This window comes from Triticum urartu, chromosome 6A (assembly GCF_056163025.1).
Source record: "Triticum urartu cultivar PI428250 chromosome 6A, HENAU_Tu73, whole genome shotgun sequence".
Classification (NCBI taxonomy): Eukaryota; Viridiplantae; Streptophyta; class Magnoliopsida; order Poales; family Poaceae; genus Triticum; species Triticum urartu.
In genome coordinates, this window is record NC_141878.1 from 5,473,492 (window position 1) to 5,494,452 (window position 20,961).

At 47.8% G+C, this 20,961-nt stretch overlaps 5 protein-coding genes across 6 annotated transcripts in view; 2 read left to right on the plus strand and 3 right to left on the minus strand.

The window, feature by feature from the left end:
* The window catches only part of LOC147963007 (uncharacterized), a 149,438-nt gene that overhangs the window by 72,638 nt on the left and 55,839 nt on the right, over positions 1–20,961 (minus strand). The window lies entirely within an intron of this gene.
* On the plus strand, positions 551–1,372 carry LOC147963010 (uncharacterized). Its single transcript, XM_087527616.1, has one exon. The coding sequence runs from the start codon at positions 551–553 to the stop codon at positions 1,370–1,372; it is 822 nt and encodes a 273-aa protein (XP_087383742.1).
* Positions 2,297–3,349, plus strand: LOC147963011 (uncharacterized). Its single transcript, XM_087531344.1, has one exon. It carries the CDS (start codon positions 2,297–2,299, stop codon positions 3,347–3,349), a length of 1,053 nt encoding a protein of 350 aa, XP_087387470.1.
* LOC125528723 (uncharacterized) lies at positions 4,626–6,325 on the minus strand. Its single transcript, XM_048693156.2, has 2 exons — positions 6,251–6,325; positions 4,626–5,859 (listed from the first exon to the last, which is right to left on the minus strand). The coding sequence occupies exons 1-2, from the start codon at positions 6,323–6,325 to the stop codon at positions 4,861–4,863; spliced, it is 1,074 nt and encodes a 357-aa protein (XP_048549113.2). The 3' UTR covers positions 4,626–4,860.
* LOC125528724 (LEAF RUST 10 DISEASE-RESISTANCE LOCUS RECEPTOR-LIKE PROTEIN KINASE-like 2.4) lies at positions 6,997–11,882 on the minus strand. Of its 2 annotated transcripts, XM_048693158.2 has the most exons (5): positions 11,034–11,882; positions 9,852–10,013; positions 8,887–8,925; positions 7,478–8,537; positions 6,997–7,382 (listed from the first exon to the last, which is right to left on the minus strand). In XM_048693158.2, the coding sequence occupies exons 1-5, from the start codon at positions 11,692–11,694 to the stop codon at positions 7,241–7,243; spliced, it is 2,064 nt and encodes a 687-aa protein (XP_048549115.2). In that variant the 5' UTR covers positions 11,695–11,882; the 3' UTR covers positions 6,997–7,240. The 2 variants fall into 2 exon arrangements, with proteins under 2 accessions (XP_048549115.2, XP_087382721.1); XM_087526595.1 differs by lacking the exon at positions 9,852–10,013 and having other exon boundaries at positions 11,034–11,871.

Below are 20,961 nucleotides of genomic sequence, written 5' to 3' on the forward strand. Positions count from 1 at the left end.
GCACAGTGTGAAAAAATAGATATAACCTGCATGGTTTCCCTATGCACGCTTCATGTTGGCAAATCTCGCTTCCCCATCTGGTTTTCTCTCTCTCTCTGAACTCACACAATCGCAAGGAGGAAGAAGAGCAGGAGGTTTGTGCCGTGTAAAACTTGCGACTTTTCTGTTGTCTTTGCACTGAATTTATTTGCAGTACAACTGAAGAAACGGGCTCGTGGCCCCCGAACTACGTGCCACCACCGAACGTTGTGCTTGTTAAGATTAAACTATAATCTGTAATTAAGGGAAATCTTCCCTTGCCCATCGAAAGAGCAGTTGCGCCCGCACGGATGCCTGTGTCCGTCGCAACCGTCGCCTCTCTCCCGTCCTCCTGGAACCGATGCATCTCTTCGGGATCGTCGCATCTCTTCAGGGGATATATATACTCTCTGTAACCATCGATCAATCAATCACTTTTCGATTCAAAACACGTTATCAGCCCGTAGAACAACCAGCGGGAGCAAAAGGCAACAGAGAAAGGAGAAGAGAGGAAGCACTCGCCACCGGTGAGATGACAGGCCTCGTCTCCTTCTTCCTCCATCTGATCCGCGAGGACGGTCGCCGCTACCGCCTCATTGCCCTTCGCCGCCATGGAGTTGGTGGCCACCGCCGTTTCCGTCGCCGGATGCAAGCCATCCGATGGTTCGGCCGGAGCGCCGCTGGACGTGCCGCCCCTGGCAGCCACCGCGCCGCTGGATGCGCCCGTCGCGGTGCTCACCACGCCCCTGGACACGGTCCCCGTGCTCCCGGACGCGCCCACTGCGGTGCTCCCCACGCTCGTGGCCAAGTGTCCATGGGGTACGACCCTTGGCTGGTGGCCGGCCCGAGCGCCCCCATGATGCACGGGGCCGCTACCGCGCCTGCCCTGCCCACTGGGTCTCCGCCTCCACCACCTCCTCCGCCGGCCGCATGGATCCCGCCGTCAACGCCGACGCCTGATGCCGTGGCCGCTGGCCTGAGCCTCCGCCCGCCTGGCTACGCCCCTATACCGATGCGCGCCGTCGTGAACGAGGAGGAGGCACTCGCCTTCGTCTCCGCGCCGACCGGTGCCTCTGGAGTAGTCCGCCTTGGTGCCGGCATGGAGGGCGCCGACGCCATCGCCACGCATCAGCAGGAGACGGCTGCGGACTCGAGCAGCCGAGCCGCACGGCGCTTCGGGCGTCTCTTCGGGCGCTCCGTCTCCGCCATCGACCGTCGCCCCAGCCGCCACCCCGATTCGTGGGCTCCGGCGAGCCTCGGACTCGCCAGCGCCGCACCAGGGACTGCTCTCCCGGATCACGTCGTCGTCGACTCTTCTTCGGACAAGGAGGGGTCGTCGGTGCTACGCCGGTGACCACCGGAATCGCGAGGGCCTGCGGCGGCCACTGCTCCCGCCGGCGCCGCCGTGTGACAGTGGGGATCGAGCAGAGGTGGTGGTGCGGGGTTCGAGATACTCCGACCCTTATCCGATCCGCCCGCTCCCCCTGTCTTGTGCGGTGCGGTGGCGTGTGGGCCGGCCAAAGGCCGGGCAGGCCCAGGCCCAGGCGCCCGTGGTTTCCCCCCTGTGCAGTGCTGTGGCGGGTGGGCCGGCCAGAAGTGTGGATTTTTTTCTTTTCTTTCTCTGTTTTCTTAACATTAGTACTAATTATTGTATTTGTGCAATTTTAGTCTATGTTTAGTACTGTTTAGTACTTAGGTTGACTACTACTTACATTTTAGTCCTGTTCTAGATTTATTCTATGTTAGGACTTGTGTAATTATTAGTAGGTGTGTTTATATTATGTAATGGATTGATAATATAAATAAAGTACCGGATTTCATCTGGGAAGAATGACATGTTCTATGTGTTTACCACATCTCATTTTTATCGAACATGTCTTTGCGATTGAGATCTTCTCTCGCATATCAAACTTGCAAATTTTTGAATGTTTTTCCCTCATTTTATTTGGAATCACAAGGTAATGAGTTGTGATCTACTGCTTATTTGCAGACTGTCCTCTCTTACTGTGAGGTCTACGCTTTGTCATTCTCGACAAACGATTACCTCAACGTTTATTCCTTATATTTGAATTGTAGCATACACAAGGTAATGGCAATGTAGCCTATTACTGTGAGATCTAAGTGATCTTCAAAGTGTTATGTTCACACAATTGAGGTTGAGAATTTTTTCAAGTTTACACTTGAATATCAAATTTTTGCATTCTTATTACACAACCATGATGGTTTTTAATTTCCCAGCCATAAATTAATTATCTATGGTTCTCCCATGTAGGTGAAGATGGCTGCCAAAGAGTTTGAGGAGCTTGCCCTCAATGGCCACAATTACCCTACATGGGCTATGGACATCAAGATCAGTCTTGCGTCCCGTGGGATAGCGCGTGCAATACAACCCCCGGAGACTCCTCTCCCAAATGGGGCCACGCCGCTGACAGAACAGCAGAACTATGCTGCTTTATTCATCATAAGGCACCATATTCATCCAGATCTCAAGTCTGAGTATTTACAGGAGGAATCTCCTAGTACTCTGTTTCTGGCCCTCAAAACGAGGTATGAACAGCAGAAGGCAGTAGTCCTGCCAGAAGCACTCCATGATTGGACTCATCTCTGTCTTCAGGATTTCAAGTCCATCGGTGAGTACAATCATGTTGTTCATAAGATATGTTCCAAACTGCGTTTTTGTGAGAAGGAACCTACTGAGAGGGAGAAGATAGAGAAAACTTTGTCTACTATGCTCCCTTCAGATAGGGTCCTCCAACAGCAATACCGTGCTCATAACTACACTGTCTATTCCGAGCTTATTCACATGTTACTTCAGGCTGAAAAGCATGATGAGCAACTCGCTAAGAATGGCTCTCAGCGCCCAGTTGGGGCACAACCTTTACCTGAAGTCCATCTGAATATTGCAAATAGACAGAAGTTTAATGGTACCCCTCGGGGTAAACAATCCAATTTCGAGCATAAGCGAAAGCGCAATGGGAACAGGAGATCGAGATACCCAGGCAAGGGAAAAGGCACTTCAAAGCTCAGGTTTGATAAATCTAAGCTTTGCAACAAGTGTGGATGCTCCACGCATTTTACTGAAAAGTGCACAATGCCCAAGCATCTGGTTATGCTGTACCAGCAATCTCAGGGACGCAAAGCACCTCAAGGGAAAAGGTTTGAAGCCAACTTCAACCTTCATCCGGATAGCGCAAAAGGAGCTGGTGGTTCGTACGATGTTCCTCCTGGACCGAGCAACACCGTGATTCCTTATCTGCCTGAGGCTACTGCTGAAATGGAGAACACGTTGACTGAGTACACCGCAAACAACGTGTTTGGCGACTTCGACTAGTCCCTCAATCTCCTAGTGATCTACTTAATTATGTCCATTTGTGATGATTGTAATAAGAACATAAGTTTGTTGTTGTCTTTATATTGTATTGTATCAGCACATTTGATATAATAAAGATTGTATTCTATATATTACTATGAGGTTTTCTTATTGAAAATTCTTTGTTTTATATAGTTTTCTACGGGGACAATCCGATGGAAGAGGAATTATACCTTGTGGACAGTGGTGCCACAAACTCCATACTGAGGGAGATGAAATATTTCCAAACTCTGAAAAAGACAAATGGAGATATTCTAACTATCGCTGGACGCGATACTGTGATTGTTGGTACTGGATGTGCCGTATTCACCCTCCCAAGTGGTACATATGTGACAATTGAGGATGCTTTACTGTATCCCGATTCTGCACGTACCCTGATCAGTTATCGAGATATCCGTAAAAATGGTTTTCATATTGAAACCCATGAAGACAACAAAGAGGAGTATCTACTCTTTACTAAAGATGACGGATATGGCAAAAAGGTACATGAGAAAATTCCTTCTCTATCGTCTGGTTTGTACTATACGTACATCAAACCCGTGGAATATGTTGCATACAAAGTAATTTTTCAGAATGTTAACGCATTCCAAACCTGGCATGATCGCCTAGGCCATCCTGGAATAGGGATGATGAGAAAAATTACTAACAATTCCATTGGTCATAATTTGCTTGAGTCAAAATTTCCTCAATCCTCTGATTTTGTGTGCACATCTTGCGCCACGGGAAAGCTAATTTTGAGGCCCTCACACCTCAAAATACAAGCTGAACCACTTTAGTTCCTTGAACGTATTCAAGGTGACATTTGTGGTCCCATTCAACCATTATCTGGACCTTTCCGGTATTTCATGGTTCTGATTGACACATCTACACGATGGTCACATGTGTGTCTTCTATCCACACGAAACCATGCATTTGCCAAGATAATGAGGCAAATCATTAAGTTGCAAGCCCATTATTCTGAAAGTTCTTAAAAAAATCATGTCCTGGGGATAATCAGCCGCATTCCATCATCAGCTTAAACAAAACATACAGCAGGAAACACGTGTGTATATCTGAAATTTTTAAGTATTATTAAGAGCACTAGATAATATCTAAAAAAAGATGTCAATAAATGACAAGTCAATTCTTTAGGTCAATAAACAAATCTATTAGGTACAAAGATAAACAATATATCAAGAGGGAAAATTAATCCATTATTGAGTTCAAGAAAACATGAGTCGGATCAAATTGGCAAACATTTAAAAGGCTGACCCAAATGACTCGTAATTTTAGCATCAACACTCAAAGCAGGCACTTCAACCCAAGAACCAAGATGATATTGAATGAAATATAACACAAACATATATCTAATAGTCATAGATTAATTCCCGATTGTACTTGTTAATACACATCAAGAAAGAAGCTTAATAGTTGATCTAGTTAATACAGAGTGGAGCTCATGTGGGTACGGAGAGCTAGGCCGACAAGAACCATTAGCACACTGAATTGCCAACATAACCGTCTGGTGAGATGAAAGGCAAGGCGTTGACAACGTAACCCTCTAGTGTCGGAAAGAAGGTATGTTGAACGAGAGTTTGCTTCAGCAAATAAGGAGTAAAATTGATGCCTCTGGGCTGGAAACTGGCAATCAACTTGCCATCGATATCAATCTGCAACAGCCAGTCATCCCACCTGATGAGAACGAGCAACTCACCGTTGTCCCCAGGCACAACCATCACGAGCTCTCCGTCGGGGAGGCACTGACACTGCTGCCAGATCTGCACAAGCGGCAATTCAACCCGACACTTGAAATCCCAGACCTCGCTCTGGTAGCCGCGCATCACCCAGATATCAACGGCTGCCTTTTCGATGTGATAGAAGTAGATGCCAAGCATGTCGCCCGTCTCAAACAGTTTAGCCTCGCGACGAGCAACCGGGGCATGGATCCGTCGGAACGCCTCGGTGGTGGTGTTGAACACCACCACTCCACTGTCTGTGCACCAGTATATGCTACCTTGGAATAGGAGCCTGTTTCTGCACCATGATATGCTGCCATTGAATAGGTGTCGGGCGCAATCGTCCACTTGGTTCGGCAACAATCTTGGCGGCTGCCCGGAGCCTATTGTGAAAACGTGCATGGCAGGTTGAATCTCACCCTGTCGGTGCAGCAACAGGTGGTGAGGGTACATCTCGAGAGGACTGAAGCCATGGAGGTGGTGGAGGGGAGCATGCTGTCGAGTCGCCGGGTTGCAGATGCAGAGCTCGTTATACTGGACGGAGAGGAGGAGGAGGCCGTCGCGCGAGGCTTCCAGATAGAAGCGGATATCGGCCAACGGGTGCGCCTCGTAGGGAGCCGGTTTGAGCCGCGCGATGGGCTGGAACCGGTCGGCGGCGGCGGCGGCGACCCCTGCTGCACGGTGGTCCAAGGGGACGATGTCCAGGGACGAAGTGGAGCTTGCTCTCAAACGGGCTGGGCTTGGGCCAGACGACGGCTGTCAAAGAAGAGAAGAAAACAAATGTAATTCTCATCGTGGCCGAATGTTCTAAAAAAACAAAAGTTCTTTTTTTAAGACTAAAAAAATGTTCGTCTTTTTAATTCCTGTGTAGATTTTAGGCCAATATTGAAATTTGGGCAGTTTTCAATCTCGGCTATCATGCAAAGCCTTGTTGCACTTCTATTATGAGGTGTTACTTTCATTTTATTTTGCCGTCTAACCGTATGAGACCCTCATCCCGCCAGGGAGTATTGGAACTGCTATTTGTTTTTCGTTTACCTACTAAGCGAGAAATAGTCTATTGTGCCGGACTTACAGTAGCTTTGCAAAAAGCTCATGCATGAGATGAATATCAAAGCAAACATCAGATGTTGTTGCATCTTCTCACAATGGTCCTTGACAGGTACACACTGGTCGGTAACATGCATCCGGGCATATCTATGAGGTTGGATGGGAGCAGCATCTCGCTGAATATGCTGCGGACAACTTCTTCAACAGAGAGACCGGGAGTTAGTCGCAGGAGAGGTGGCAGAGGTGCTAGTGGGAGCTTCTTCTACTTGTTGGTCTGTAGTTGCTATTTTTTTGTTTGTTTGAATAGTTACAATCAGAGAGGCTCCCTCCTACTCGAGTGTTGTTCCTGGTTGAAACAAAACAAGAGGATATTTGGCTAATCTACGAAGGAGGGTCTTGGCTCTTGAGTAGTAGTGATGATCACTCCTTGATGGTAAGAGTGGTTATCGTCCATCCATTCATGAATAACTGTGTTGTTTTATTCTGGAATGAATGAATGAATGAATGGATGGATGTGTTCGGTAATGTGTAGGCTAGCATATGATTATTGCTTGGTGGATGGAATGTGGGACTCCGTCAGTGATGTTGCCTGGGCAGTGGCAATAACCCTCTAATCGGAACCGGAGGGAGGGACAGTAGTACACCGTAAATGGCTGCTCTGCAGGGCAGGGGATTAGGGCAATGGTCGCTGGCGAGATTGTGTGCGCCTAGACGCGGTGAAAGGGAAGTTACAATAGATATCCGCTCTACACAGTGAAGAGCAGCTCCTAGGACCAAAGTAAGCATGCTCCTTCCACCATTAATTTACCCAGTGTTACGAGTGCAAGAGAATCAACTCCTATCTATGATGAACACAAATGTATAAATCATTGCATCTCCTTCCCAGCTGTAACCAACGTGGGAATTCATTATGCGTCAATCTTTACATGTTCCACGGACAAAGTAATAACCTTCTAACTTAAAACAGTGCTTTTGACTAATGGAACTTGGAAAATACATTTATCCTAGTTTGTTTGTTTCAGGTAGAGCCAGCCTTAAATCAAGTCTGTACATAAATGAAATATGTTTAGTGATACACCATTGAACTTTATTGCTTTGCTGAATCTAGTGCATGTTGCTTTCTCAAAGAGCCGGCAACAATTGAATGTTTTTTTGAATTCACAAGGATCTTGTCTTCAGAAATGGTACAACTTGCACTTTGTACACTCATATTGTGTGCTGAGTCGTCACTGGAACAAGACATAAATGTGTAGGTCAAGTTATTGAAAATGTCACTTCACTTAAACTAAATAAATGAACATAAATATGTGTTTAAATATCTTACAGTAGTCCATGGAAGTTTTGCTTAGGTGGCATGTCCAGTTCATCCAAGCTTCTTTCAAACATTTCTAGAACTTTGGTTATGGTAGGGCGATACATAGGTACTACTTGTATGCACCACAAGCCAATGAAGGTCATCTTTTTTTCTATTTCCTCAATTTCACTTGTGACTTCACATGCTCGCAGTCCATTATCTTGACAAAGGTGGTCATAAATCCAATCTGGAAAATATTCTTCGCTCGATTTTTCAGCCACCGATTTCACATTTTTCCTGCCCCCAACCATCTCTAACAACATCATTCCATAACTATAAACATCTGACTTGGTTGAAACAACACCAAATGTCCGAGAGTGAACTTCTGGAGCAATGAACCCAATTGTTCCTCTAGCACCAGTCATTGAAAGCTTGCTCTCTTTTGCATGACACAATTTAGCTAGACCAAAATCAGCAATCTTTGGGCAAAAATCCTTGTCTAGAAGGATATTTTGTGGCTTGATATCAAAATGAATGATCCGTGTATTACAACTATGGTGCAAGTATTCTAGGCCACGAGCAATCCCGATTGCTATCGCATAGAGCCTCTCCCATCCTAAAATTTCTTTGGGGTTCTCGGAGTAAATATACCTATCCAGGGAACCATTGGGCATGTACTCATATATAAGAGCTCGTTTTGATCCCTCCAAACAAAACCCAAATAAGCTAACAATATTAACATGAGAGGTTCTCCCAATGCTCATAACCTCGTTCACAAAATCATCCCCATTTCCTTTGCAGTCATGCAAGAATTTCACGGCAACAAGTCGATCATCATGTAGTCTTCCTTTGAAAACCACACCATAACCACCCTTTCCAAGCTCATGATTGCTAGAAGATGTTATCTTCATTACCTGTGAGTACGTGTACCTTTTGGGGGCTAGTGATCCATATGATAATATCATGGCCTCGTAATTCCTTTCAGTGCCGCTGCTAGTTCTTTTGCTGCGAGACCATAGTCTTTTCCCCTTAGGATGCCGCATCATCACACAAATGCATAGAAAGAGCAAGGCTGAAACTGCTGCTGAAACTGTCATTGAAGCAGATGTTAATCACTTCTATATATCACAAGTCATTATATAGACAGTTAAATTTGTAACACCATCAGTAGTTTCAAACATGTAAGTTTTCCTTCTGAACGAGTACGAGGCGGAAAAGGTAGGAACAAGGTAAAGGTCATAGATTTGCTTGAAAATGACCAGTGTTGTATCATGCCCGAATAGAGAGTTGCTTGTTTCGAATTTTAATTTTAGAAACAAAGTTCAATGCTTATAGGCAAGATAAAATTATAAAACTAGTAACATAGAAAAACATTAACCCTGATTAATCAATCACATTTAAACGGTCACATATGAAAGTATTGTGAAAGTTTATCATACCTATTAGTATTAGTATCCTTTTGCTAATCCTCTTGATACCTGAAATATCACATAATATTTAGTTCAAAAGCAACATGTCCATGGTAGTACGATATCGGTTGGCTTCTTAAAAGGAAGCGCGCTCACGCGCCCACACACACCATATTATAATCTTGAACATCTGCCAACGAAATATACAGGACAAAAAAAAGGGATACATCACAAGGTAGTGATGTGCCTGAATTACATGTCTATCTTTGTTTTGATACAATAATTAATATGAGATATTGGCCTGTTTAGATTTCATTTCTAGATGATTGTGGGAACAGTGATGTATTTGATTTTATTGGACCGTATATCAAACGCATTATCATGAAAGTTTGATGCATGTGAGACGAGAAGGTAATAAGGAGTTTTGGAAGCCTTGTTAATCTACGTCACTAGTATCATGCCAAGAAGTCTAACAACTGCTGCAAGTGTCCACAGTCAAAGCGTCATTGTCGCCGGCTTATCATTTTTTTTCTGGTGATCGCAAAATCTTGATTGGTAGATATATATTTGTGTGGAGTGCACAGATGGGAACGACCATGACATTTCCCCACTAGCAATGACCGACTGTGACAGGTCACACCTCTCTTTTTCTAGGAATAAATAATTCATATCTCACTAGTCATTTTGTGCTTCAAAATAACTGACTAGTCATTTTAATTAGATGTACTTCATAGTTTTATTTCAAACCAATTCTACATGCTCAAGCTTGTTTGAACTGGGGGCTCAGACCGCAATGGCAAGCGATTTCGACCATCTAGACTAAATGAGAAAAAAAAATGTTTCGTCGATGCATTTGATCCTAGTATATATGCATCTAGCACATGGCGCCCAGTAGCTGCCCAGAAAAGTATTTTATGGTTGTGTGTATCATGTGATACAGAGGCCGGGGTAATCCCCTTTTTAGAAGAAAAAAAATGACGATAGAGTGAGCTCACCACTACCAGCAGGCGGCTGCCGCCATGTCAGGAGGAAGCCATCGCTGATTAGCCCCTCATAATCACTTGCGTTCGCCTCGCCGGATGCTGCCAGTACCGGAAGGAAGATAGCATTGCATCCCTCTAAAGCATAGGCGCCGTCCCTCTCACTGTAATACCCTCCTGTGCGGACAAAGGTGTTATTACGGCATACCGTCTCCACAAGCCCTGCTCGTCTTACGGTCTCCAACGGCGGCGCCTTGGTGCAGTTGTAGAAGATGATGTTCTGATTCAAGTTGCTAATCGAGAACGGATGCCCAATTTTGGAGGAGGTATTTGTCACCGGTACACGGCAGCCATCGTGGCTTGAACTTTCGAAGTCTCCTAGCTTGTGGATATCGGCGACGAGCAAGGAGCCGTCGCTGTAGAATATGTTGAGGATCTGGAGCCCGAACCCGGGCTCATAGTACCAAAGGTACGGGGTGCCGTTGGTGCAGTGGACCTGGAAACCGAGTTGAGCGCACCTGTTCTCCTCCAACACCGAGACGAGCCCGAACGGAGAAGAGATGGTCAGGTTGCCGCATCGCTCGGACGAGCAGCCTTCTTGTGCTTGTGCGTCAGGTTTAATGGCTGCGATGCAAGAGAGAGATATGCACAGAAGCAGCAACAGGCTGCTGGAGGTTGGGGACATTGGAGAGATAGGAGTTCTGGTGAAGTGGTAACCTATTGCGTGGATGGTACCAATACAAATAAATGGAGGTGAGGAGGAGGGCACGCCGGTAGAATGTGTCCATGCAGGGAGCTGTCAAGGGAACCTTTGCCCTCACCACATGTGAGCGAGTGGTTACCAAGGTTTTGGATTCTGAAGGAAAAAAATCTCATGGGGCACCGAGATTTCTCTGGTTACCGTGGTAACCCGAATATATTGGACAAATATTTTTGAATGAATTTTGATTTCAAACAAAACTCAACTAACATTCAGTCAAATTCAAAAGTTCAGAATTTTTTGCTGGGTAAGAGGATTCTCATGGGGTACCGAGATTCGTGGTTACGGGGCGGCAACCAAATTCTCAGCCTAGTAACCAAATCCTTGGTGGTTACAATGACAAGAAACAGCACATTGAGGAGTAATGGAAATCTGCAAAGTAGTGGACGAGAATGGAACCCGCCTAATACTAGCAATTATTTGATGAGTGAGCTTACCACTAGCACCAGCGGAAGGCAGCGGCTGCCATGTGAGGAGGAAGCCATTGCTGATGAGCTCCGCGTAGTCTCCGGCGTTCGCCTCGCCAGAAGGCACCAGCACCGGCACGGCGGTGGTGTTGCAGCCCTCCAAAGCGTATCCGCTGTTCATCCCGCCTGTCGCGTTGTACCACCCTCCCGCGCGGACAAAGGTGTTGTTCCCGCACATCGTCTCCACCAGCCCAGCTCGGGCTGGTGGCAGCTTGGCGCAGTTGTAGAAGATGAGGTTCTGGTTTAGGGGGCTTATTGAGAATGGAGGCTCAATTTTGGTGGCGGCGTTGGCCATGGGAACATGGCAACCTTGGCGGCTCGAACTGTTGAAGTCCCCGAGCTTGCGGATGTCAGAAACAACCATGGAGCCGTTGTCGGGGAAGATGTTGAGGATCTGGAGTCCGTATCCAGAGTGGTACCCGAGGTACGGGACACTGTCAGTACAGTGGACCTGGAAACCCAGCTGCATACATGTGTTCTCCTCCGACCCCGAGACGAGCCCAAACGGGGTAGCAATGGTCAGGTTGCCGCATCGCTCGGGTGAGCAGCCTTCTGCTTGCACACCTGGTTTAGTGGCTGCCATAAGAAAGAAAGATACACACAGCAGCAAGAGCAAGCTGGCTAGAGACATTGAAACTACTACTGCTGCTGCTACTACTATTATTATTACGATAGGAGACCATGGGGAATGGAGGATAGAAATCTCAAAAGAGAAGAACAATTGAGGAGAGAACCCGAGGGACAAGTCTTAACCATTAATTCATGAAGGGACGTGATGCGACTGCTAGGGGACTAAGATTGACCCGACCCAAGTGTGCTCAGCACCACTCAATTTCCAAGGGCAAACGTGTTGCAGGGGAGAAGGGAAAAACGTCTGGCTGGCTACATGTCAAGGGCTAGGATTTGAGCGATCCATGCTAGCTATATGAGAAACAGAAGTGTATATGCACACGAGTAATAGAGTTATACGGGATTTACAAACTGATGAGTTGAGAGGTTAGTTAGAAAGAAAGAATTCTAGTCAGCGTATAACTCTTTGTACATTTAGCATTATTGATATGCACACATAGGCAAGATCAATCTTGTGGGGGACATTGAAAGGGCAGTGCCATAGTACATAGGAGATCAGGTTCTGGTCGTGACTTGTGTGGATGTTACCAAGACAAATTTAACTGGTAGGTGTTCATTGGCAAAAATAAAATATAAAAACTGGTAGGTTCTTCAGCAGTTGGATTCTTCTGAAGATATTTGTCCAGCACAACCCATGGGATGACAGTCTTGACCAGTCAATGAGGCGCCGCAGCCAAAGAAAGCGATGATTACAGGTAGCATGGACAGAGACAATTTGGTGCGCTCGTCAATGGTCACAAGAGTGTCTTTGTCTTCGGTTGATGCATTTGCTGGTGTTTGTAAAATCCTGACTTGTGACATGCTGCTACCCACAAGCACAAGTTTCCCATTTCACGTCCAAGACGATGCCCTCAGGAGGACGACCCCGAAGCCTCTATCATCGTCCGATCAGAGAATCTCAAATCTAGGGTTTTCCCCTATCAGCCGGAAAGATGTGACAATGACTGCAGCCGACGATGCCTTCAACAAGGAGACGACGCCCAAGATGCTGCCATCATCTGCCATGACCGAGGTCGACACGGTTATTACCGGCATTCGCGCGGCTGAGCCACACCGTGATGACGCGTGCAACCCTCGGATCACCGGCAGGGAACCCTCCTCCCTCGTCGACCCCTCATCACACCGTCGGTCGTCCATGAAAGCTGACGTCGGATCTGTGTGGGATCCAGATCCACGGTTGCCGCCACGCCCACCATCGCCAAAGAAGTGGGTTCCCGCTAGCCATGGGGGCAAGCTCCGCCACTGCACGGCCGGGGACGCCACACTGGCCGCTGCGAGCATGCTCCCCACAAGCCTCACCCCAGCCGATCCATGGGGTTTGCCGCCGCGTCCAGCGCCCCTGCCACTTCGGCGTTGAGCCCACCGCCATAACGGCCTATGCCAGCGGCAGCATCGGGAGGAAGGCTGCGTCGTGGTTGGCTGCTGGCAGCGCTTGGGATCACCCCCTGGCGGCGCCCTGGGGAGGCGTCCAGAGGGTCCAATCGATATTTACTCATGACTTTTTGTCGCTAGCCCAACACAAGTCACGAGTTTATTTAGCACTTATGTATGGCGTGTGAGACATATTTGTTATGCTCCTGTCGTTATAAAAGTAGGTATTTTTTTATGAATTTTCAGTTTTGAACTTACGTTGGGTTTAATACCCACCCATCTCAACATAACCACTTATCTATTTGCTACAATCGATCTCATGTGGGAACATATCAACCATCGGACTTCACTATTCGGCATGGATGGTGACATGGTGTGAGCTATCTCAAAAAAAATATACCATCGGACTTCTGATCTTTTTTTTTTGACTCGAACGGCAGGTGCTCTGCCTTTTCATTTAAGATTAGGAATGTACATAAGAGTGAGCAGTCGTCCAGAGAATGCTGCCTGTACAAAAAAGGAAATTACAGCGCTACTCTCAGGAAATCTAAGTCAACTTTAATCAGAGAAACCACGCCGTCCGCTGAGGTAGACTTGGCGTTGAAGACCCTCCTGTTCCTCTCATTCCACATGTGCCAAGCAAAATAAGCAGCAGCAACGGCCTGCTCTTTGTTGCGCTGGGAGCAAACACTCCACCAATGAGAGATGGACTGAATGCTAGCAGGCAGGGAAGGGTAGCACAAGGGCCGTGCCAAGCATAGCTTGTTCCAAACATCCTTGGCAAAAAGGCATGTGTTGAAGAGGTGGAGTGCAGTTTCAGGGAGTTGGAGGCAGAGAGAGCACGTCGCGTTATGATCGCTCCCATGGGCTCGCAGCCTGTCAGTGGTTGGGAGTCTGTTTTGAGCCAAAGTCCAGAGAAAAAACCTCACCTTTCTTTCAATCTTGAGCCTCCAAATCAGTTCAGCATCAGGCTTGGCAATCGAACCAATGAACTGACAGGAATATGCAGACTTGGCGGTGTATTTCTTGTCCTTCGTCCAGATCCAATCAATGGTATCTCTTGCTTCAGATAAGTTGACACTCTGAATCTTCTCCCACAGAAGCAGAAAGGAGTGCAGATCATTATGGGAGCTGATTCTTTCAAGCCCCTTCATCCACTTCCTTTCATGCATGGCTTGAGCCACCGTGTAGTTTTTCCTGCGCGCCAGCTTGAAGAGGGAGGGTGCAAGGTCACGTGGTGCGGCCCCATCCAACCACTTTGACTTCCAGAAACTCGCAGTTTGCCCATTTCCAAGGTGAATGTTGGTGGAGGCATGGAAGAGTTGCATATCCGCTTCAGAGCAGGGGAGTTTCATTCCAAACCAGGGCCTAGGTTGGCATTGCCACGCGAACCAGGCCCACCGCAGTCGTAGAGCTCTGCTAAAAGAGGAGAGGTTTTTGATGCCCAGTCCACCGTACTTTTTTGGTGAGCAAACCAGCTGCCAGTTGACTGCACAACTCCCACCTTTGGCCTCCTCCTCACTGCCCTTCCAAAGAAAACTTCTCCTAAGCTTGTCGATCCTCTTGATCAGCCACTTGCTAGGAGCGAACAGGGTCAACAGGTAGGTGGTGATAGAGGTAAGGACCGAGTTGATCAACGTTAGCCTTCCCGCTTTGTTCAGGAGCTTGCCTTTCCATCCTGCGAGCTTCGCAGCTATCTTGTCAATCAGAGTTTGGAGGTCGGCGCGCCTAAGATTGCGGAGGCTAAGTGGTAGCCCGAGATATTTGCAAGGGAAAGAGTTCGTTGTTCCGGCAAACTCGGAGAGCACTTCATTAATTGCCAGCTCATCACAACAGATAGGGAAAGCCGAGGACTTGTTGAAGTTGGTGTAGAGTCCAGAGATTCTCCCAAAGGCTTCCAGGATTGCTTGTGAGGCCATCATCTCAGACTTGCACGGGTTCAGAAATAGGGCAGCATCGTCCGCATAAAGGCTGACTCTGATGGAGGCCAAATTGTGTGCAATAGGCTTCAGGATCCCGGCTTCGGTTGCAGACGCGAAGATACGCTGTAGTGGCTCTATAGCAAGCAGGAACAAAAAAGGCAAGAGTGGGTCGCCTTGTCGCAAGCCACATCGATGGTAGAAAGGCAGCCCCGGATCACCATTGAGGATTACTCTGGAGGAGGTTGAGCATAGCACGATTGCAATCAAATCACGGCATCTCTGTCCGAAGCCCATGTGGCAGAGCACCTCAAGCAGATAGTCCCATCTGACGGAATCAAATGCCTTCGCAATATCCACCTTCAGGAAGATTGCCCCTTTCTTGGCTCTATGTAAACTCTGGACGAGATTTTGAACATACAGAAAATTGTCTTGGATCGATCTTCCTTTGAGGAAGGCACTTTGGCTCATAGATATTAGATGCTGCATAGTTGGCGCCATTCTATTGGCAAGGAGTTTTCCCAAAATCTTAGCAACACTGTGGGAAAGACTTATTCGGCGATAATCAGCAGCGCGTAGAGCATTTTCTTTCTTCGGGATTAGGACAATGAATGCAGAGTTCAACAGGTTCCAGTTTCTAGCATCAAGGGCAAAGAGCTGGTTAAGGGCATTCAGCAAATCCACCTTAATCGTGTGCCAACATCTTTTGAAGAAAAGCCCAATGAAACCGTCCGGGCCCGGTGCCTTCTCTGCTGCCATTTCTTTAATAGCTTTGCCCAACTCATCCAAGTCAAATGGGTGATCAAGGTGTGTCAGGTCTGCAGATGGCAGATTGAGATTAGACCAGTTCATTCGCAGAGTGGCGCTTTCCGGTTGACCCAACAAGGAGATGAAGTGATTTTTGAGGACTGCTGCCTTGTCCTCATGGTCAGAAGCAACATGGCCACCATGGTGAAGGAAGGGGATATGATTCTTCCTTCTTCTGCTGTTGGCGCGAAGGTGAAACAGCTTGGTGTTCGCGTCGCCAACTCTGATCCAAACTAATCTTGATCTTTGCCTCCATCTTATTTTTTGAATAGCAGCGAGGGCAAGCAGCCTCCCCTTTAGCAACGCACGCAAGTCAAGCTCCGGTTGTGTTAGTGACCGGTTCTCCATCGCGAGGTCAAGCTGCAATATGACCTCGGAGGCAACTGCAGAGCAGAATCTTCTCTCTTTGATCAGGTTTTTACTCCACTTTTTGAGGGCTTTGGCTATTCTAGTAAGCTTGATGTGCAGCTTCCGAATGCAATCATTGGTATGCAGTTGCTTGGACCATGCCTGGGAGACGACCTCACTGAAGCCATCCTCGTTTGGCCACCAAGCCTCGAACCGGAATCCAGAGAAGTGACGCGCTTGAATCTTCTTCATGATCAGAGGGCAATGGTCAGAGATGTCGGTGGATCCCGGCAGTAGCTGGAAGTCAGGGTATCTTGATTCCCACTCCTCAGTGAACAACACTTTGTCTATTTTGGTTAGGGTAGAATTCAGCCTTTCATTTGACCAGGTGAAGCGGCGTCCGATCAGAGGCAACTCCTTTAGATGCAGATCATCAATGGCGGCACGAAAGGCACGGATCATACGAAGGTTGATATTGTTGTTGCTCTTCTCGGATGCACGACTAATAAGGTTAAAGTCTCCAAATACAACCCATTCAGACGGAGCCAAGGCTTTGATGTGTCTGATCTCATTCAAGAAGTTGAGTTTGTCCTCGTCAGATTGTGGGCCATAGACCCCTGTCAATAGCCAAGACGAGTTGCAGCAGAGGTCGGTGATCAACGCGGACACTGAGAAAGTCCCCTGTAACAGCGGTTGCGGAGTAACTTTGATGTGATCAGAGGAGGCGGCAATGAGGATGCCCCCTCTGGTGCCAACAGCGGGAAGGAAAACAAAGTTGTCCATGAAGGAGGGATCCAATGTTTCGGCGATGATGTTGTTAGAGATAGAATCCAGCTTTGTCTCTTGCAGACAGACAAGCTTACAGTGGTGATCTCGAACAACGCCAGCAACAACTTGGCGTCTCGCGGGATTGTTCAGGCCTCTTACATTCCAGCTTAGAATCGCACTATCCATAAGCAAACCAAAACACAACAGGGCAGGACCGGACAGAAGCACATGCAGACTTGGAGCCATAGTAGGTAACAGCAGCAGGTACAGACTTAAAGAGACAAGCAGCAGGCGAAGTGAAGAGGTTGCAAGGCAGCAGGTTGGCCGAGACCGCTCGTCTCGACATGGAGCAGTGGTGTACAATCATTGGGAACCTGGGAGCAGCCACCGTGGGCGGCAGCAACCGAGCTACTGCACGACCGCCGTGGTCGGTAGACTTGTGGAGGCGGAGGCCGAGGTACATCTCCCCTTCTTCGTAGTGGCGGTGGTCAAATCGGTGACCGCGTCGATGAAGTGGGGTGGGAGGGGCCTCTGGTAGATGTCCTTGTAGCGTTGAATATCGTCAGAGGCCGGCGGCTCGGCCGGCGTCTGGCCGTGCTTCTTGAGAAGGACGAGCTGGACCTTGGCCATGGTGGAGAGGCCATGGCTCGGCAGCGCAGCAAGGCGACCACTACGCCGCTGGTCGGAGGTGCGAGCAGAGTCCGGGCGAGGGGGCGGGTGGTGAGCATCGGCGGCGGTGGCGGCGGTGGGGGGAGCAAGGGAGATGGCACTGGGGAGCAGAAGGATGCAATGAAGCGGTCGATCTGTCCCTGTGGGCTAATAGGAGGAGTGGTGGCTTGGGCCGGCCCAAAAGAGATCAGGTCCGGAAGCGTGCCGTTCGCAACAGGGCCCACCTCCGTAAGGATTCCGAGCTGGCCCGGGCCAATACCGCGCAGCCCAGCATGCAGCCTAGCTGGCACAGCTACAGATTCACCACCGCGCTCTGGCAGTTGCATGCCCATGCATGCAATGGTCTCCACAGGTCGCGCCTGGTCCACTGGCAGCAGCAGAGCGTTGGCAGCCGCGGCAGCAACAGCAGGCATGCCTCCCAGCTCGACAGAGGGTTCAGTAAACATGAACATGGGATATGTCTCCTGCACCAGGTCGGAAAGGTGGTGGCCAGCTTCTTCTCTTGGGTGGTCACATGCGACCAGCGCCGGGGGTGGGGCGTCGTGCTTGTCTCCAGTGGCGTGGTCGTCAGGCGGCATGGCAGTGTCGGCGTCCGTCCCAACCTGGTTAGCAGTGGCTATGCCAGTATAGTTGATGCCGTCACTGCCGAGAGCGCGGTCATCGCGCACAGGAGCATCCACGGCAAGCGCGTCGTTAGGGCCAGCACCGTCCACCTGACGTTGATGGCAGCCGTGATGGCGGCCCTGCGCGCCGTGCTTCGAGTGGCTGCCGGAGCCAGGGCCATGGGAGGACGGCCAAGGGTTGGAGCCGCCACCTGCAGCTCCCAGGTCGGCACCGGAGGTCGCGCCACCGCCTGGGCCTTCCTGATCGTCGCGGCCGGCGAAGTTGAGGCGCGAGTGCACGGGTCCCCGCTGCTGCCGAGGAGGGAAGGTCCCGTCCTCGAAGTGCAGATTCCACCGGTAGTGCCACTTGGCCGAGTCGTCGCGAGGAGGCGAGTCGAGGTCGTCGGAGGGGATGCCGCTGTTGGCGCTGTGGGAACTCGTCGGGCTGCCCCGGAAGGGTGGCTCGACCGGCTCGGCGGAGTAGTCATGGATGCGGTCGAGGTGAATGAGGATCGGGTACGCTAGCAGGCTGACCGGCTCCGACCGGCTTGGCTCGTCGGAACGATTCTCCAGGAACCTCCTGTGGAAGCTTGCCGAGGGCTCGTCGGACTTCTGATCTTAACAGCTCTAAACATTTTGGTCACGTATTTCTCGATTTAACCCCATATTCTTTAGCAGGAATGATTTAATCCCACGTGCCAAAACTGTTGCAGCACACAACTAAAAAGTGTCGGTTGGCCCAACACTCCAACAGCGATGCTAAACTGTGCAGGGCTTAGATTGATTTCCAACTCTGGACTGTATGATGGATATTTCTGAAAACCAGACCAAACCAGACATTATGATCAATGTCGGGAAATAAGTACCTCTGCAGGTACTTATTAATCCAAGGACTGTATGACTTGGATATTTCTAAAAACCAGACCAAACCAGACACAACTAAAAAGTGTCGGTTGGCCCAACACTCCATGGACTGTATGACTTAGTAATCCAAGGTAGCATACCTCTGCAGGTTTCATCTAACAATCTTACTTGACAAATAAGTACCAAACAGTTCAGATCAATGTCATAATTTTGTAACTATCCAAACGGGCCAGAACATGCTAATAGGGGAAACTCCAACATGCTCAAACTTCCCCACGACAATCTGTCGGGAACCATGGCATTCAAACTTAATGATCTTCAACAACTCAGAATGCTAGACATATCCTACAACCATCTCCAAGGGGGGAAAATGCCAAGAAAATGGTGTATTTGAAGACACTTCAGCAATTTCACTATGTGGCGATTGGGGGCTCTACGGAGGAGCACCAAACCTTCATATGGCCTCATGTCATGCTAGTTCTCTGAAATCAGCAAGGCAATATTATCTGATCAAAATATTGATCCTAGCATTAGCCATACTGATATACTCGATACTCACCATACGGATATACTCTGTACTCACCGAGTGGAAGAGAACAAGGGAGTCTGCATCGCAGCTTCCTTTTGGAAAGGAATTTCTCAAAGTGTCTCACAAGGATCTAGAAGAAGCCACAGAAAACTTCTCGGAGTCGAACTTGTTAGAATTAATCCGATGCACATAGTCGATCATCCAAGGACCAAGCAATCACACGAACACGGCACCGAGATTTGTTAACGAGGTTCACCATCATGGCTACATCCCCCAGGCCTAACTACAGGCGCTCTTCCTGCACTAGTAGAAAATGGGCTTTTAGTCCCAGTTCTGGAACCGGAACTAAAGGGTCGGTACTAAAGCCCCCCCTCCCTTTAGTCTCGGTTCTTATACGAATCGGGACTAAAGGCCCTCGACGTGGCCACTGTCTGGAGCTCCACTTTTAGTCTAACACCAGCTGGGACTATTTTTGAAAAAAAAATGAATTTTTTCTTGATTTTTAAATTTCTGAATTATTTTATAATTTAATCTCTAATCACCCCTCATCACTGTTCAATTTAATCTATAATCTATATTCTCTAATCACCCCTCAATTATTCCAAATCGTCTAACTTCTCGGCCGTTCATCCATCCTGTCACTACTCCAGCCTGAGCACGCTTAACTTCCGATTTCTATTCCCTCTAGTTTCCAAGTCTGCACTTGTTATTTTCCTGACAATAATAAGATGTCAATCCTATTAACCCTCGGGAGTTTAGCTTGAGCCTCGAAGTCACACGTTTCGCTGTTTGAGTTTGAAACTATTATTCTAGAAAACAATAATTATTTAGTGACTCTAATATTTCTTGAACAAGTAGTTTGACCATTGTTTGACCACAGTTTGACCAGATTTGACCAAAATTCAAAAAAGCTGAAATAATTATTTAGTAACACTAATATTCTTGAATAATTATTTAGTAACACTAATACTTCTTGAATAAGTAGTTTGACCAGATTTAACCAAAATTAAAAAAACTGAAATTTGAGCATAACTTTTTTTCCTTTTAGAATCTGAGGATTCTAAAAATTTGCAAACAGGCCTACGGCGGTCAAAATCGGATGCGGATTTTCGTACTGAACATTTTGATACATTATACATTTTTTCCGACATCATATGCAAAAGTTATAGCCGTTTTACTTTTTCCCTACACTTTTTGCAAAACATGTCCAAATTTAAGTTTTTAAAATTTTCTAACTAGTAGATGTAGTAATATAACTACATCTCAAAGGATTTTATTTTTTGAATTGTTTATCATTTTCTTTTGTTCTTTTCAAAACTAAAATGGCGATGCGTACACCGGGGGGGGGGGGGGGGGGGTAGAGTTTGAGACACGAACCCCTTTAGTCCCGG